Source organism: the organism of the source record quoted next, unplaced genomic scaffold (assembly GCF_019419815.1).
Source record: "Pyrus x bretschneideri cultivar Hongxiangsu unplaced genomic scaffold, Pyrus_bretschneideri_v1 Contig22, whole genome shotgun sequence".
NCBI lineage: Eukaryota > Viridiplantae > Streptophyta > Magnoliopsida > Rosales > Rosaceae > Pyrus > Pyrus x bretschneideri.
Genome location: NW_025999524.1, coordinates 3,309,700 through 3,326,935, shown reverse-complemented (window position 1 = coordinate 3,326,935; position 17,236 = coordinate 3,309,700). Strand labels below are relative to the sequence as shown.

Genomic DNA, 17,236 nt, shown 5'->3' with positions numbered 1-17,236 from the left:
CATAGTGGCATCCCGTTGTAAGTAACTCTTCCGAAAGCCAAAGCCAAGTGCTTTGCTCTTTAATTTTTTCTCACATTGGGTCTCCATAATTTTCAATAATTTTTACCTCAGTCCGGCCGCAGGACTCCTCCACATTGTTATTGTTTCCAGCGCAAGGCGGCCCATGTCTTTTATGATGAAGCCCAGAAGCCCCAGCATTTTTCGTGGGCTCAACTCAAGCCTCAGATCCAACATTACATCACAATGACAAGCTGATTTGGAAAAATATGTATTTCATTTATAATTCATATTTGCTTTGCTGCTTCATCCAAGTTTAAGTAGAAATCGTTAAAAATCACACTATATATGCAAAGCAATTCATCGAATCTAGTAGAAATCATTGGGTTTGCCAATTTGGATGTTCTGCTCACCTAAGAAAGCCGTATAGCGTTCTTTTGCCAGCTTTTGAAACTCCTGCAATCAACAATCAAAAGTTGTATAAGATGACTTTTCAATAATACTTATGCAAGCGAAAACAAAATCTCTCATGCAACCAACAAACGTCGGCTTGTCTAAGAGTTGTGGCTTTCAACCTTCTTGTGTTTCAGATTACATCTTTTGGGACCTAAAAATGTTTGATATGCAAGTCACGTATTAACAAAGACCTAACTTACTTTTGATCAAGATGAGCTATAACTTCCCCACCAGGGAAAGCCGACTGGGTAGCCTCAAATGCTGCTTTGATTGCGTGTTTCCAAGTTCCACCAATGTCTTTCGTATCTTTTGCATTTGTTCCTGCTTTGGACTGATTTGGATCTTCCCTCGGCAAGGAATAACCCGAAAGTAGATGGCCTACCCACACCCCGTCTTTCCTGTACTTGCAAAGAATGGGACTATGTTCACGTAGTAAACCAAACTATTCACTATATCTATCATCAATAAATATTTCTATATTACATACTAAATCCAGACAGCAATCAGACTAGTACAAGATATTCACAGAATAAGTGACTTTCACATGTGAAAAAAGGTTAATGCAATGCATGCAAATTTCAAAGAGATGAAAGGGGAAAGCGAGAAGAGGGAGGGAAGGGGGGGGGGAGAGAGAGAGAGAGAGAGAGAGAGAGAGAGAGAGAGATGAAGAAAGTTGCCATCTATAGTCTGGTAATCCCATTTGTTTTTAGCAGACTTATTTACCTATTTACTTCAACACAATCAATCAAAATGATGAGGTTCAGTTCACAGTTAATAAGTGATGCATCAAACAGCAAAAGAAGGAAACAAATAATAAAGCTGGATATGAGCAAACTGTAAAATGCTATAACTTACAGGACTATATCCATATGCCGAGGAGCATAATGTCCACCACCTAATCCAAGAAGAACTTTATTCTTATCCTTCTCCCTAGATCGCCAATAATATAGAAAATGAAATTAGAGAAGCATCAAACTTTGGTTAAAATTGCAAACAAAGACATGAGCTTTTCATGAAAATCAATATACCCGTTCCAGTTTCCAACAGCAGCTCCTCCTCCAAGCCCAAGTCCTTCCCAAACCAACTGCAAGAACAGAAATTGCCACCAATTTACTCTCATGAGTTGTTTATTCTCTTATTTTTTTAAAGATCAGGGAAAACTAGAACCATTACGAAGAGGAAAGTATTTATTCAACAGTAGGACGTATCAATGACTCTTGCTCAAATGATTGAAATTGTTAACTGTCTACTTAACTAGAGCAATAACTTGTGCTGCATCCTGCCTCTTCCAGTACTCATCTGTATTGCCTATATCAACCAGAAGGAACAAATAAAAAAAACAAAGAAACCCTCAAGTGCATATAAAATACGAAAAACCATGTCATATACCGAAACTTCAGACCGAGCAGTTACAACACAAACACTAGAAATAGCAGAAGCAGTTAACTTTACCCTTTGAACGAAATAAATCAATTCCACGAACTGATCATAAAGTAAAAAGATGTTCATAAGATTACTAAAAACGCATTGGAGGAAAGTAAAAATTCATGCCGCGCAATGGAAATATGTATAATTTTCCCTTCCAACAAAAAGAACAAATAGTAATTCCAGAATGAAAAGCATAAGAGCAATGGGGTTCATCAAAAACTCATCAATCTCTAAGAACATAGTAGGCGTATTCGTTACCGGTCCATGATGCGTACCCTCCAACGTAATCTACATTCAAACATACACAACAGTATAAAATATGAACACACAGACTCTCACACACACACACTTACACAAACAAATGACGAGCATTAAAAGCGGAGATCGAATAAAGATCTCGTATTATTTGGTGTGTTTATGTCATTTGAATAAAGATTCTCTTAGTATAAATAAATTATCAAATTAAATAAATTTACTCTCACTTTAAATAAAGTACTAAATTCAATAAATTGGAAACAACATAAAATACTCTATTCAATAAATAATAAAGTACAACCCAAAGTACTTTATTCATCATCACCTAACCAATTTGTGATGCTAGGATGATCTTCTCTTGTCATGCTAGGACCATCTCCTCTTACTCTCGCTTCTCTTGCACGCCTCCTTTGCACCACGTCCGCTTTCTTCGACTTCCAGAAATATTTAGAATTTAGAGACTTCCTTTCTAAAGGCGTGTTCATAATGTCATGATCTTGTCGAGCCATTCTTTCTTCTCTAACCTGTTCTCTTTCTTGCTTAAGTAGCTCTTTTTCTCTCTCATTAGCTTGAAATTCTCTCTCAACAGCTGCAACTTTTGCCTCCTCTGTAGCCTTATCAGCCTCAAATTTCGCCATTTCCCGCGGCAAAGTCAATTCACCTTGGCGAGCAAGTTCTTCCATATACTTTGCATAATCATTCTTGGAAGCACTCCCTTTTCTCTTTGAAACCTTCTTACCTTGAGGCCTAATTGGATAACGGGTCAACCTCGACGCTTGTTCCGGGGGGGGGCGTCTCGGGCACTTCTTTTGCGTCATCTTCATGAACATGCCCACCGGTTGAATGATCCGGTGTAGAGTGTAGAGGAGTGTTGTTCATGAAAACTTCTGGACCAACATGCACAACTCTGAATTCAGGACAATCTTTGACAATATTCCAACATTCCCATCGGTTGAATGATTTGTTTTTGCTTTTGGTTTTGGCATTATACCAAGCTTGTACTTGAAGTTCCTACACAATGCTGGAGAAGAAATAATTATAATAAAAGTAGGTAACAAATAAATAATACAAACAAATAATTATAATGAAAGTAGGTAACAAATAAATAATACAAACAAATAATTATAATCAAAGTAGCTAACAAATAAATAAGACAAACAAATAAATAATATATTGTTACCTGATCCGCTAAATTTTCCCCACTTCGAAGATTACTACTAAACTTTTGGCTAAGTAATTTCCAACGACTAGACATCGATTCTTTGGTTTTTTCCCACCCATTTTCTGAAGATAATTGGTACGAATAAGACTCCACATTTCTCGCAACTGCATCTCATTACCCGTAAATGAATCATGAGTAACTTCAACCCAGCTAGTACACAACGCAACATCTTCAAGAAGTGTCCAATTCGTACCTGCATCATGAGTCATTTTGTTGGAAAAAAATTGGATTGAAACTTTGAGAGAAAGATAGGAATGTGGTTGAAAGTAGTTGAGAAAATATGAAATTGTGGTGTAAGGTAGAAGATAATGAGAAGGTATTTATAGAAAAGTAAAATCATCTTTTTTTTTTTTTTTTTCTAATTTTTTTTTACATTTAAATTTTTTTTTTTTACCTAATTAATCTCTGCTGTTGGATTAAAAAAAAATTTGATTTCCAACACTCCAAATTGTGCCACATGGCACAACGGTAAGATTTCTGATTTTTAAATTATTATTTTTTAATTTATAAAGGTGAATAACGTGGACCGTTGATCTCAGATCCAATGGTTGCAATTAAATAAGGTTTTAAAATTATTATTACCGTTGGAAATCCAACGGTATAAAACAAATAACCGTTGAGATCCAACGGACGCCAAGGTGCCACGTGGCCTCCAACGGTCACTGATGCAACTTCGCATGTGGGCTCCAGCGACTAAGGCAAAATAGAAGAAAAAACATGGTTGACGTCAGCCTTGCATTAAACTCACTCCGGGCTCTCGGGCTAGCAACTCTTCACGGGCCTGCTTGGGCTCCCTCGTCAGCACACACTGGGGTTGATTGCTCGGGCTCTCTGGCCCTGTTCCCTCGCCTGTCCCTCGGGCTCCAGCACATGCTGGAGCTGTTCTCAGGGCGGATTGAAATGCCTTTAGCCTTTCCATGCCACACCCGAGACTAGTCTTACCCTTCAAGGTAAGGGATACCTCAAACTTCGACAAAAAAAATGCATAACAACTTACATAGTACGAATACATTGTAACTGTAATATCTCGTGCTAATAATATAAGAACATAAGCTAATATGAAACACCATAATAGTTGTAATACACATACCATAAAATTCAATTCTCCTCCAATAGTTTAACATAAACTATTCATCGAGTTGGATGATACCAAATAGGCAAAAAGATTTGGAATCAAACATGTAGGACCATCGACCCTTATCACATTAATATTTTACGTTTACGTGTACATATCACTTATATAAATAAATAAATAAATAATATATATATATACATATTGTGTACCTATCACATATATATATATATATATAAATAAATAAATATGTATATATATATATATAATATTTTGCGTTTACATGTACCTAATACCTATCATTTATATAAATAAATATATATATATATATATATATATATATATATATATATATATTAAAGAATGTTATGTGCAGCTTGATCCAATGACGTATTGCCCTACACGAGGTTCACATGAGAGCGTAGGATTTGCCTTTCTTGGTAATTTCTTATAAGTTATTTGTTTGATGTTGAAGAAACAAAAATGGTAATGTTAGAGAGACTAAATTTAGAGATAAAATTTACAAACTAAATGATGTGTCACTAATAGGAATGAGTACATTTTTATCAACGCCACCCAAGTAATTAACTAATCATCAACTTCCATGTTCTTTAGTTTCCAAAATTTTGTTTACAAATTTAGTTTTCTTAGCATTACTCAACGTATTATACTTAAATCAATAAATTTTGAAAGTAGAACACCAACTCTGCCACTGAAAGAGTAAATTGGAGCAATGCTCCTTCAACTTTAACCTAATTGGAGCAATGATCCCTTAACTAAAAATCCATTACCATTGGTTGTTCAAGTCATCAAAACGTGCAGCTATGGTCATTTTTGTCAATTCCGTTAGAACTTTCGTCAAAATGAGTCATGTATTATGCACGTAAGGCTAAATCAAGGGGCAAATATGGAAAATCAAATAAGAAAAATTATATAAATAGGTCCCTTAACTTTAACTCAATTGGAGCAATGGTCCCTCAACTAAAACTCATTTTGACAAAATTCTGACGGAGTTAACAAAAATGACCATAGCTACACGTATTGATAAGCTTAGGGACCAATGGTAATAAAATTTTAGTTGAGAGACCATTACTCCAATTTTATTAAAGTTGAGGAACCATTTCTACAATTTACTCCCATTGAAATTAGGTTTTTAATTTTTAATAGATATGATTCCATCCAATATCTTCAATTATTAGCAAATTAGCTTTTCGATTGAAATGATTACATGCAATCTCTTCGATTATTGGCAAAATGTCTTATGTCAAACGTATGCAGTAAATAAACTAAATAAAGTAATCAATTTACGGTTTTTTTTAATAACATTCATTAAATAAACTAAAGTCTCTAATGAAAAGATGTGCCATCTGATTGTGGTCAGGGTGGGCGGCAAAAGAATATATAACAATTTACATAGCACGAATATATTGTTATTGTAAAGTCTTGTGCTAATAATATAATTAAGAACATAAATTGACATGAAACATTATAATAGTGGTAATACTCATGTCATATAAGTCATTCTCCTTCAATAAAAAAAACATTTAAGAGCAATGAATGCTAGTTTAACATAAACCATTCATGAGTTGGGTGATAACAAATTGGCATGCATGGGAAATTACATGCTCTCAACACCAACTTGTACTGTTTGGGCTAATTAAACCCATTGATGTGGAACGACATCGTCGGTGCTTTGATCCCGTCAGTGCGTATTTGTGAATTCATGTAACAAAATAACTGATATCCTACACTCTAGCTGCTCCTCCGGTCTTCAACCATGCATGTGCCCCAGGTTTAGTGATGAATACCGTGCCAAGATGGCAAGATTAATCACATAAATCAAATCATTTCAATCATATTAATCCTTTAGAATTTCTTTAAATTAATACTGCTCATGTTACGTTAGGTAGATTTTGAAAGAAGTTGAGATTCTATCATAACATTCATTGATAATAAGAAGAGTATCCCAACTCCTTATATCATTATATGCACATGCGATGTCCTTTTTTTTTTTTCTTTTATAATATTTTGTGGTTGGAAAATTTGAGCCAGGAGATTATGTTGTGGCTGGTTGAGTACTGTATGTTGGATCAAACTATATATGCTAGTTAACCCTTGAAAAAAACAGCCACGACCTTTAACACCCCTCTTCTGCGCCTTTCCTATTCTGAATATACCATGAAAACACCTCAACCTCCTCCTCCTGTTGTTCCCCGATACTTGCAAGAAAATGAACCTAGCCAAGAAGACAAAGACCTTATATCCTCTCTACCTACAGAAAGAGGTTGGATTGGAAATAGCCTTCACAAGTACCAAGGTTTTTGGCAGGCAACTGCGCACATGCAGGGAGTTTTGGCATGCCAGAAACACTTTCGAGCCCTAGAATCTGATATCATTCTCGTTACCACTCCCAAATCAGGCACGACTTGGCTCAAGGCAATTTTGTTTGCCCTAGTGAAACGAGCGCACTATCTGGACCTTCGGCGACACCCTTTGCTCACAGAAAACCCTCATGTTCTTGTGCCCTGTTTGGAGTTAGATGTCTACACTGACAAACACGTACTTCCTGACCTCTCCTCCCTGGCCCCTCCGAGGCTCTTTTCGACTCATTTACCGTATGTTTCTCTGCCGGATTCTGTCAAACATTCCGGTTGCAAAGTTGTTTACTTGTGTAGAGATCCTAAAGATGCTTTTGTTTCACTTTGGCACTTCGTGAACAAACTGAGACCCGTGGGTAGTGGAACCATGTCACTTCACGAAGCGTTCGATAAGTTCTGCCGGGGAGTGAGTTCGTTCGGACCCTTTTGGGATCATGTACTAGGGTTTTGGAAGGAGAGCTTAAAGAGGCCTGAAACTGCATTTTTCATCAAGTTTGAGGAAATGAAACAAGAGCCCGCTCTTCAACTGAGGAGGCTGGCCGAGTTCTTGGGGTGCCCATTTTCCCCGGAAGAAGAGACGCATGGAATTGTGGACGGTATCTTAAGGTTGTGTAGTTTTGACAATTTAAGCAATTTGGTTGTGAATAAAAGTGGGAAATTGCCGGCCGGTTTGGAGAATAGTGCATTCTTTAGGAAAGGTGAAGTTGGAGATTGGACGAATTATTTGACCACTGAGATGGTGAAAAAACTAGACTCCATTACTCAAGAGCAGTTGCATGGTTCCGGGCTAAAGTTCTAGGGTTTGCATCTTTTTTTCTCTCTGTGTGAGTCTTTATCTGTGTGTGAGAGTTCTTCTCCTTGTGAGCGAGTTTTTCAAATTTTGGTAAATCGTTTTGTCACTCTAGCCATAGCCAAGGTCGGCGGCAACCCATTATCTGTGTGTGAGGGTTTCTTTGTGTGTTTTTCTGTTTAGAGCTCATCTTTTAGGTTGGGCTTTTCGTTTGTAGTTGTTTTGGAGGTGCCAATGTTGTTGTGTGCTTTATGTGTTTTTAAGGCCTCCACTCTTATATATGTGGTGTGTTGGTAATAAAACGTCACCTTGTGACAGAAAAAAAAAAAGGTTCTAGGGTTTGCTTATTGCTGCTTATGACATCTTTGTTTATTTGGGGCCGAGAAGTCATTAATGAGGAAGAGAAAGAAAGGAAGTGTATGGGATCAACTAGTTCCTTAGTATTAATAAACCTTGACGTATCGCATATCAACTAGTTACCTAGTAGTAACTCATCTCTATTTTTTCCATGTGTAGCATAGGAGAAATCTGGAATTATACTAATCTCGGTACTCATGTTTAATAAACGTTGGAATAAGTCACGAATGAGAAATTGAATTATTAATTCCATATAAGTAATGATAAACTAGTGCTTAATATTTTTTGTCATCCTCTCTGCAAATCAGTAATCCAACTCTAATGACTAAAATTACCACTACTTCCACCTTCCTAGGAAAGTTTGATCACTACAAAAAAAGGCAATAATCACGCTTTGAAAGTATCGAAGGAGTGAGAGGCTCCCTTAGGCTCTTTCTTTTTTATTTGCATCAGATCTGTTTCGATGCTTAAAACTGTGATAATTAATTCGAGTTGATGCTTTAGAATATGGACCATATGGGTATATAATATAGTCTTGAATATTAGGATAACTGAATAAAATGATAAAACATAGGATAACTGAAACAACTTAACATAGTTTTAAGTTTTTAGTTTGCATGCCTTTTCTTGCATGTTTATGTTACAACTTTCAATAGCGGAGCTATAATTTCATATGTTGGAGGACCTCTCACATGCATAGGCAATTTGAACTCTATGCATTAGACATTGGAGTAATACGCATAAAAACTGAAAGGCTTTAAATTCAATAGAGAGAACTAAAACATTGCACAAACCCAAAAATCCCGAATATGAGGTATGGAGTAAGCAATTAAAGCCGAAGAAAACTTGATAGAATAAAGACGAGAAGTGAAGACCACATTAATTGGGTCTCCATAATTTTCAATAATTTTTAGCTCAGTCCGGCCGCAGGACTCCTCCGTATTCTTATTGTTTCCAGCGCAAGGCGGCCCATGCCTTTTATGATGAAGCCCAGAAGCCCAAGCATTTTTTGTGGGCTCAACTCAAGCCTCAGATCCAACATTCCATCACAATGACAAACTGATTTGGAAAAATATGTATTTCATTTATAATTCATATTTGCTTGCCGTTTCATCCAAGTTTTAGTAGAAATCGTTAAAAATCAAACTACATATGCAAAGCAATTCATCGAATCTAGTAGAAATCGTTGGGTTTGCCAATTTTGATGTTCTGCTCGCCTAAGAAAGCCGTTATAGCGTTCTTTTGCCAACTTTTGAAACTCCTGCAATCAACAATCAAAAGTTGTATAAGATAACCTTTCAATAATACTTATGCAAGCGAAAACAAAATCTCTCATGCAATCAACAAACGTCGGCTTGCCTAAGAGTTGTAGCTTTCAACCTTCTTGTGTTTCAGATTACATCTTTTGGGACCTAAAAATGTTTGATATGCAAGTCACGTATTAACAAAGACCTAACTTACTTTTGATCAAGATGAGCTATAACTTCCCCACCAGGGAAAGCCGACTGGGTAGCCTCAAATGCTGCTTTGATTGAGTGTTTCCAGGTTCCACCAATGTCTTTCGTATCTTTTGCATTTGTTCCTGCTTTGGACTGATTTGGATCTTCCATCGGCAAGGAATAACCCGAAAGTAGATGGCCTACCCACACCCCGTCTTTCCTGTACTTGCAAAGAACGGGACTATGTTCACGGAGTAAACCAAATCTCTTCACTATAACTATCATAAATATTTCTATATTACATATTAAATCCAGACAGCAATCAGACTAGTATAAGATATTCACAGAATAAGTGACTTTCACATGTGAAAAAAGGTAAATACAACGCATACAAATTTCAAAGAGATGAAAGGGGAAGCGAGAAGAGGGAAGGAGAAAAAAAAGGGGGTGGGGAAGAGAGAGATGAAGAACGTGCCATCTATAGTCTGGTAATCCCATTTGTTTTTAGCAGATTAGTTACCTATTTACTTCAACACAATCAATCAAAATGATGAGGTTCAGTTCACAATTAATAAGTGATGCATCAAACCGCAAAAGAAGGAAACAAAGAATAAAGCTGGATATGAGCAAACTGTAAAATGCTATAACTTACAGGACTATATCCATATGCCGAGGAGCATAATGTCCACCACCTAATCCAAGAAGAACTTTATTCTTATCCTTCTCCCTAGATCGCCAATAATATAGAAAATGAAGTTAGAGAAGCATCAAACTTTGGTTAAAATTGCAAACAAAGACATGAGCTTTTCATGAAAATCAATATACCCGTTCCAGTTTCCAACAGCAGCTCCTCCTCCAAGCCCAAGTCCTTCCCAAACCAACTGCAAGAACAGAAATTGCCACCAATTTACTCTCATGAGTTGTTTATTCTATTATATTTTTAAAGATCAGGGAAAACTAGAAAGTAGAAACATTACAAAGAGGGAAAGTATTTATTCAACAGTAGGATGTATCAATGACTCTTGCTCAAATGATTCAAATTGTTAACTGTCTACTTAACTAGAGCAATAACTTGTGCTGCATCCTGCCTCTTCCAGTACTCATCTGTACTGCCTATATCAACCAGAAGGAACAAATCAAAAAAACAAAGAAACCCTCAAGTGCAGATAAAATACGAAAAACCACGTCATATACCGAAACTTCAGACCGAGCAGTTACAACACAAACACTAGAAATAGCAGAAGCAGTAAACTTTACCCTTTGAACGAAATAAATCAATTCCACGAACTGATCATCAAAAGGTATAAAAAAAGATGTTCATAAGATTACTAAAAACGCATTGGAGGAAAGTAAAAATTCATGCCGTGCAATGGAAATATGTATAATTTTCCCTTCCAAAAAAAAGAACAAATAGCATCATGCAATGTAGTTCCAGAATGAAAAGCATAAGAGCAATGGGGTTCATCAAAAACTCACCAATCTCTAAGAACATAGTGGGCGTATGCGTTACCGGTCCATGATGCGTACCCTCCAATGTAATCTACATTCAAACACACACAACAGTATAAAATATGAACACACAGACTCACACGCACACATTTACACAAACAGATGACGAGCATTAAAAAAGGAGATCAAGAGAGTGAGAAAGAAACCTCGAACTCAGGAACCAAGTTGTGGGCTTGGGCAAGCTTCTTCAGGTGCCTGAGCCAGGGTCCAATGCGGGGGCTCGGCGGCGCAGCCCAACCCGGCTTCCCGCCTTGCGGCCCAGCCTCGCCTTCACGCAGATGAGGAATTCCGATCGGGTGTACGGTCAGTGCCGGCCGGTTGGAGACGGCGGTGTGTTTGCTCAGGAATATCACCTCGTCGACTCGCTCCCCGGTGGCCTCCTCCCACCGCCTGTCCAAGTCGTCTTCTTCCACAATTCCCCTGCTGTGTAGCAAAACCCTCACTCCTCCTCCTCCATTAGCAAACCCCTTCATGTCCTGTAAACAGGAAGGGGAGGGGTCCCACCCGGGCATGGCTAGGACGGCATTGGCCGGGTTGATGGAGGCCGGGTCGGTCGTCGTCGCCACGATCAGCGTCACCATCTCCTTTGTCGTTTCTGTGGCTGTGCAGCTAGCAGCGTTGCGGAGGGGAAAGATGCTTTTGTTTACTGTTTTGCCGCGACTGGCAATGAAGCGAGAGATGGCCTTAAACGACGTCGGGTTGAGGAGATTTTGAAAAGATTCAAGTAGACAAGATAAAAACAACTACGTCTCTTGTAGCTTGATTTTGATCTCACTTTGCATATGTAACTCAAAAATCATCACTTTTTGAACTTAAAATTTATTCGTTTTACTGTGAGTTGTGGATTCTCTCTCCCTGACACTCATGGTTGCTTACTAAAACATATATGTGACCCAACACTCAATAAAACTATGTTACATATTCAATAAATTTGACTATTACTCCTCTTAGCATTTAACAATAAAAAATATTAAATTAAAAGAAATTGGAGAAATGAAAAGAAAAAAAAAAGAAAATTAATTAGCCTAGTGTATCTAAATCAAACATATATAAAAAATTAACAGATTTAAAATAAATGTAGAGCAATTTTGAAATTTATAGAGACGATTTTTGAGTTTCAGATGACAAAATAAAATCAAAATTGAGTTTTAAATGGTAAGCTCAAGTGAATTTTAAGTTTCTGAAAATGTAATGACAACTTTCAAATTACAGATAACAAGGTAAGATTAAAATCGAATTTTAGAACATAGCTAAAAATAAGCTTAAAAACTAAACACTCTGTGTGGGACGAAGAAAAGGAAATCTGTGATAATGGACGACATAAAGGGCGGTGTCGTCCGCGGCTAGATAAACGACATCAAGAAAGCACAGTGATCAGGGGGCGTTAGAAATTGCAGACAGCGTGGGAGGGAAGGGGATAGATGTTGAAGTTGCAGCGGCTATCTCTCGCGATGGCTCTCAAACCCCACCGCCTTCACTCCAGTATCTCTCTCTCTCTCCCCTGTGTATATTTATTTCCAGTTAAGCTTTTTGGAATTTACACTGGGAGTAATTGGCTCGCTCACAGTTGCAGATACGACGTCGCAGAGCGGACCCAAAAAGGCGAGGACGACGACCACCGAAACCTCCTCCATGAAAGACGCCTTCTCCAAATACGCCGATTCTCTCAACAATCTCGTAATCCCTAATTTAAACTTCACCAATTTGCAGCTCGGCGAGCGATTCGAAGGTTTTTACAAGGTGGGTTTTTGCCTGTTTTTTTTGTAGAATGACAAGCGGGAAAGGGTCGTAAAAGCAAGTCGCGATATCACCATTAACAGCAAAAAGGTCATCTTTCAGGTTCACAGGTAAGAAAGCTGCGACCTTTTGATTCAAATTTTGTTTCTGTTTTTTGGATTTTGGTTTTTTGTTTTTAATTTTTTTTTTAATTTTTATAATTTTGTTTATATCATCATTGAAATGCTGTTGCTATGGAATTTGAACTTGAACAGAATCAGTAAACACAACAAAGAGGAAGTCCTGCAGAAAGCTGAAAAGGATTTAATAGCTGTGACGGATCAGTACATTTCCCGGCTGGTTAGAGAGCTGCAGGGGACTGATTTTTGGAAGCTGAGACGAGCATACTCACCTGGGGTGAGTGTGGAGTTATCCTGCTTATGCTTCTAAATGTCGGGTTTCCGTTAATACCTGGTTAATTCACTTGTCAGTTTATGCTTGGACTTGTGCAGGTACAAGAATATGTTGAAGCTGCAACCTTCTGTAAATTTTGCAGGACTGGGACTCTTCTAAATCTTGAGGAGATAAATGCCACCTTGCTGCCACTCAGTGATCCGTCTCTTGAACCTTTGCAGATCAATGTACTTGATTATCTGCTCGGGGTATTTTCTTCAACCTGCGGTTAAATTATTTGTGTGAAATGAAAACTGTATGCCAGTTGATTAATTGAATATGGTTTTGGGATTAAGTGGACTGAATTTACTTTGTCTGTATTTATCAAAGAAAAACATATGTTAGTGTAAGTCAGGGACACACACACACACACTTAGAAATTAATACATTGGGAGGTGATGTCTTTATGCACCTGTTAGATTTAACGAGAGCTTTTGTATAAACACATTCTACATCCATTTCTCAACGACATGCATGTTTATGTTATCAGAAGAGTAACTCAGTGTTGTACTACTGTAGCTTGCAGATTTGACTGGAGAGCTGATGCGGTTGGCAATTGGTCGAATTTCAGATGGAGAACTTGAATTTGCTAATAAGATATGCAAGTTTGTGCGTGAAATTTACAGGGAACTGACCCTGGTTGTTCCATTAATGGAAGCTAGCAATGACATGAAGACAAAAATGGATACGATGCTTCAAAGTGTAATGAAGATAGAAAATGGTATAGTTTCGATGTCCAAAACTGTTATAAATACATTTGAATTCATGCTTTAGAATATGGTTATATAATATAGTCTTGAATATTGGGAATAACTAAATGAAATGATAAAACATAGGGAAATTTTCTCCTTCCAATTTGTGAATTCGAACAAAGTTGGAGTCCTTGAATTTTGAGCCATACAAGTGTATCTCTCCCTACAAATTGAGAATAAGAAGACATGAAAACTTTGAAAACATTTCAGAAGTAGTAATCAACCGTAACTAAATTCCGAATTCATATTATAATCTTAAATTGTGATTCTATCTTTTTTGCATGTATACTAGCAGAGCCCTAATAACTTCTTAATTTTTCTTTGTAAAAGTTTCTATCACTCTTTTTTTTCATCCCATAAGAGATATCCTTTTTAGTAACTTGTGATCTTTCTGTAGCTTGCTTCGGTGTTCATGTGAGAGGATCAGAGTATATGCCGCTACTTGGCTCCGACGATCCAACTTCCTTCTTATTGGCAGTGCCCGATGTTGAAATATGATGTAATTCCTGATTGTCACATTCTCATTCTTACTACTTAATTACTTATATTATAAGGTGTTCTAATTAACTAAGGAGAAGAGTTGTTGATTTCGACAAGGGTTGTATTTCAAGGAGCATATATAGCCACTTGCATTTCGTTCGGATGAATTTGCGGTTCATCATCATTATCTTCAGGTCGCTGCTTGATGAACAATTCCTGCGTATGTTTTCTCAGTAAAGCAGTAAGCTTTAAAATTCTTCTCTCTGTAATTTTTTGAGGATTAGATTTGTAGAGCTTGGAGCGAAACCCTTTGACACGAGGTTCACATGAGAATGCAGGATTGCCCTTTCCTGGTAATTTTTTATAGGTTATCTGGTAATTTCTTACTTTAATCAATTTATGCGAAGATGTCCCTGCAGTTTAGTATTGAACTCACGAAAAATATATATTATCATTGCATTCATGTGAGTTGAACACATCGATACCTCCTTCCAAGTGTCGTTAAATCATGTAATCGTCTGCATTTACATTGCTACTTGAGGAGACGGACTTGTGCTTCTGATGTACTTTCATCTTTGGCCACTAGGCAAGAATTACAATTACAATTAATTTCAATTGGACGACTTTTTCTTTTTTGGGTCAAACAAGATCACTTCCATTAAAAACTAGTACAAGGAGCAAAAGGAGCTAGCAAAACAACAAATAAAGCTAAAGGCTCAAGCAAAAGGAGAGCTCAAGCAGCATAAACCAAACCGTCCATGTTGTCATGTTCTCGGAGGAAACCAAACTTTAGGACTGAGAAAATGGACATTGGATCTAAGTTCCCTTCACGAACCCCTACAAATGCGTTCAAAGAAAGTATCTTATGGATTAGAAAGTGAGGCTGAGAAGAAGGTATGTAGAATACCCTTAATGTAGGAGAGGCCACATAGCATTTGGCCATGATGGGGATCTGGCATACTAGCTGGGGGAGTGAAAGTGAGGGAGGAAAGTGGATGTGATGTCCAATTTTTGATCGGAGCCCGTCAATCCGAGCACATGATGGGTGGGAATGGAATATCACAGCTAAGGAGGAGGGAGGAAGGAAAAGTTAATGACAAAAAGCAGAAAAGCATGCGAAAAACATCGAATAATGGGCATGAAGCCCAAATCTAAGACAAGCTTAAGGAATAATTGGGACTAGGTTAAAAGAAAATTGAGATAAAACTCAGGATAAAAGAAAAATGAAGAAGACTGGAAAGGGGAAAAGAAGAGGAGGGTGAGATACTGTGAAGAGGAAGAGGTAGAAGAGATGAGAGGGGAGGAAAGAAGAAAATAACAAAGGAGAAGGGAGGGAAGGAAGGAAGAGGGAAAGAGAGAGGGAGTAGTGGGTTGCCGCCTATCCCGAGCAAGAGTAAGGGGCACCGGCTGAAACTTTGAATTTGGGTAAACTGATACGAAGCACCATAATAGTGGTAATACACATGCCATATAAGTCATTCTCCTTCAATAAACAAACATTTAAGAAAAATGAATGCTAGTTTAACATAAAACATTCATTGAGTTGGATGATACCAAATAGGCAAAAAGATTTGGAATAAAAAATGTAGGACCATTGACCCTTATAACATTAATATTTGACGTTTACGTGTACCTATCACTTATATGTGTGTGTGTGTATATATTAGGTATTGTTTGGTACATAGACAGGACGGGACAAAACAGAGGTTCTGTGTCAAACTGAGACCTATGGATAGTAGAACCATGTCACTTGACGAAGCGTTCGATAAGTTCTGCCGGGGAGTAAGTACGTCCGGACCCTTTTGAGATCACGTACTAGGGTATTGGAAGGAAAGCTTAAAGAGGCCTGAAAGTGCATTTTTCATCAAGTTTGAGGAAATGAAAGAAGAGCCTGCTCTTCACCTGAGGAGGCTGGCCGAGTTCTTGGGGTGCCCATTTTCCCCGGAAGAAGAGACACATGGAGTTGTGACGGTATCTTAAGGTTGTGTAGTTTTGACAATTTAAGCAATTTGGTTGTGAATAAAAGTGGGAAATTGCCGCCCGGTATCGACACTAGTGCATTCTTTAGGAAAGGTGAAGTTGGAGATTGGATGAATTATTTGGCCACCGAGATGGTGAAAAAAATAGACTCCATTACTCAAGAGAAGTTGCATGGTTCCGGGTTAAAGTTCTAGGGTTTACATCTTTTTTTAATCTGTGTGAGAGTCTTTATCTGTGTGTGAGAGTTCTTCTTCTTGTGTGAGCAAGTTCTTCAAATTTCGGTAAATCGTTTTGTCGCTGGCCCTAGCCATGGCCAACGTCGATCGGTGGCAGCCCTTTATCTGTGTGTGAGGGTTTTTGTGTGTTTAGCTATGTAAGCTCATCTTTTAGGTTGGGCATTTCTTTTGTAGTTGTTTTGGAGGTCCCAATGGTGATGTGTGCTCTGTGTGTTTTTAGGCCTCCACTCTTGTATGTGTGGTGTGTTGGTAATAAAATGTCACCTTTTGACCATAAAAAAAAAATGTATTCCAAGGTTTGCTTATTACTGCTTATGACAGCTTTATTTATTTGGGGTTGAGAAGTCATTAATGAGTAAGAGAAAGATGAAAAATGTATATATATATGGGATCAACTAGTTCTCTGCAAATCTGTAATCCTACTCTGATTACTAAAATTACCACTAGTTCCACCTTCCTAGGAAAGTTTGATCACTACAAAAAAAGGCAATAATCACGCTTTTGAAAGTATTGAAGGAGTGAACATAACTTGAATCAATCGATTCTGGCTCTCTTTCTCGCTCCCTTATACTCTTTCTTTTTCGATTTGCATCAGATCTATTTTTTGTTTTCGGTTTTAATTTGGATTTTGAAATTTGACTTTTCATATCTGAACTTCTTGTTCGTGAATTTGAGTTGGATTCCTTCAATTTTAAGTCATACGAGTTCTCTCTCCC

General features: G+C 37.6%; 3 protein-coding genes and 1 pseudogene across 4 annotated transcripts; 2 read left to right on the top strand and 2 right to left on the bottom strand.

Moving 5' to 3' along the window:
• Positions 1-366: 366 nt before the first annotated feature.
• LOC125477738 lies at positions 367-2,774 on the bottom strand (annotated as a pseudogene).
• A 3,608-nt stretch (positions 2,775-6,382) lies between these two features.
• On the top strand, positions 6,383-7,913 carry LOC125477535 (cytosolic sulfotransferase 12-like). Its single transcript, XM_048584714.1, has one exon. It carries the CDS (start codon positions 6,609-6,611, stop codon positions 7,605-7,607), a length of 999 nt encoding a protein of 332 aa, XP_048440671.1. The 5' UTR covers positions 6,383-6,608; the 3' UTR covers positions 7,608-7,913.
• A 1,105-nt stretch (positions 7,914-9,018) lies between these two features.
• On the bottom strand, positions 9,019-11,596 carry LOC125477696 (D-aminoacyl-tRNA deacylase-like). Its single transcript, XM_048585104.1, has 7 exons — positions 11,050-11,596; positions 10,871-10,934; positions 10,455-10,507; positions 10,220-10,275; positions 10,047-10,121; positions 9,417-9,614; positions 9,019-9,216 (listed from the first exon to the last, which is right to left on the bottom strand). The coding sequence occupies exons 1-7, from the start codon at positions 11,482-11,484 to the stop codon at positions 9,129-9,131; spliced, it is 969 nt and encodes a 322-aa protein (XP_048441061.1). The 5' UTR covers positions 11,485-11,596; the 3' UTR covers positions 9,019-9,128.
• A 629-nt stretch (positions 11,597-12,225) lies between these two features.
• Positions 12,226-14,560, top strand: LOC125467984 (translin-associated protein X-like). Of its 2 annotated transcripts, none has more exons than XM_048585105.1 (7): positions 12,226-12,385; positions 12,471-12,580; positions 12,671-12,750; positions 12,895-13,036; positions 13,132-13,281; positions 13,592-13,793; positions 14,222-14,560. In XM_048585105.1, the coding sequence occupies exons 1-7, from the start codon at positions 12,325-12,327 to the stop codon at positions 14,320-14,322; spliced, it is 846 nt and encodes a 281-aa protein (XP_048441062.1). In that variant the 5' UTR covers positions 12,226-12,324; the 3' UTR covers positions 14,323-14,560. The 2 variants fall into 2 exon arrangements, with proteins under 2 accessions (XP_048441062.1, XP_048441063.1); XM_048585106.1 differs by having other exon boundaries at positions 12,245-12,385; positions 12,477-12,580.
• The last annotated feature ends 2,676 nt before the right edge of the window (positions 14,561-17,236 follow it).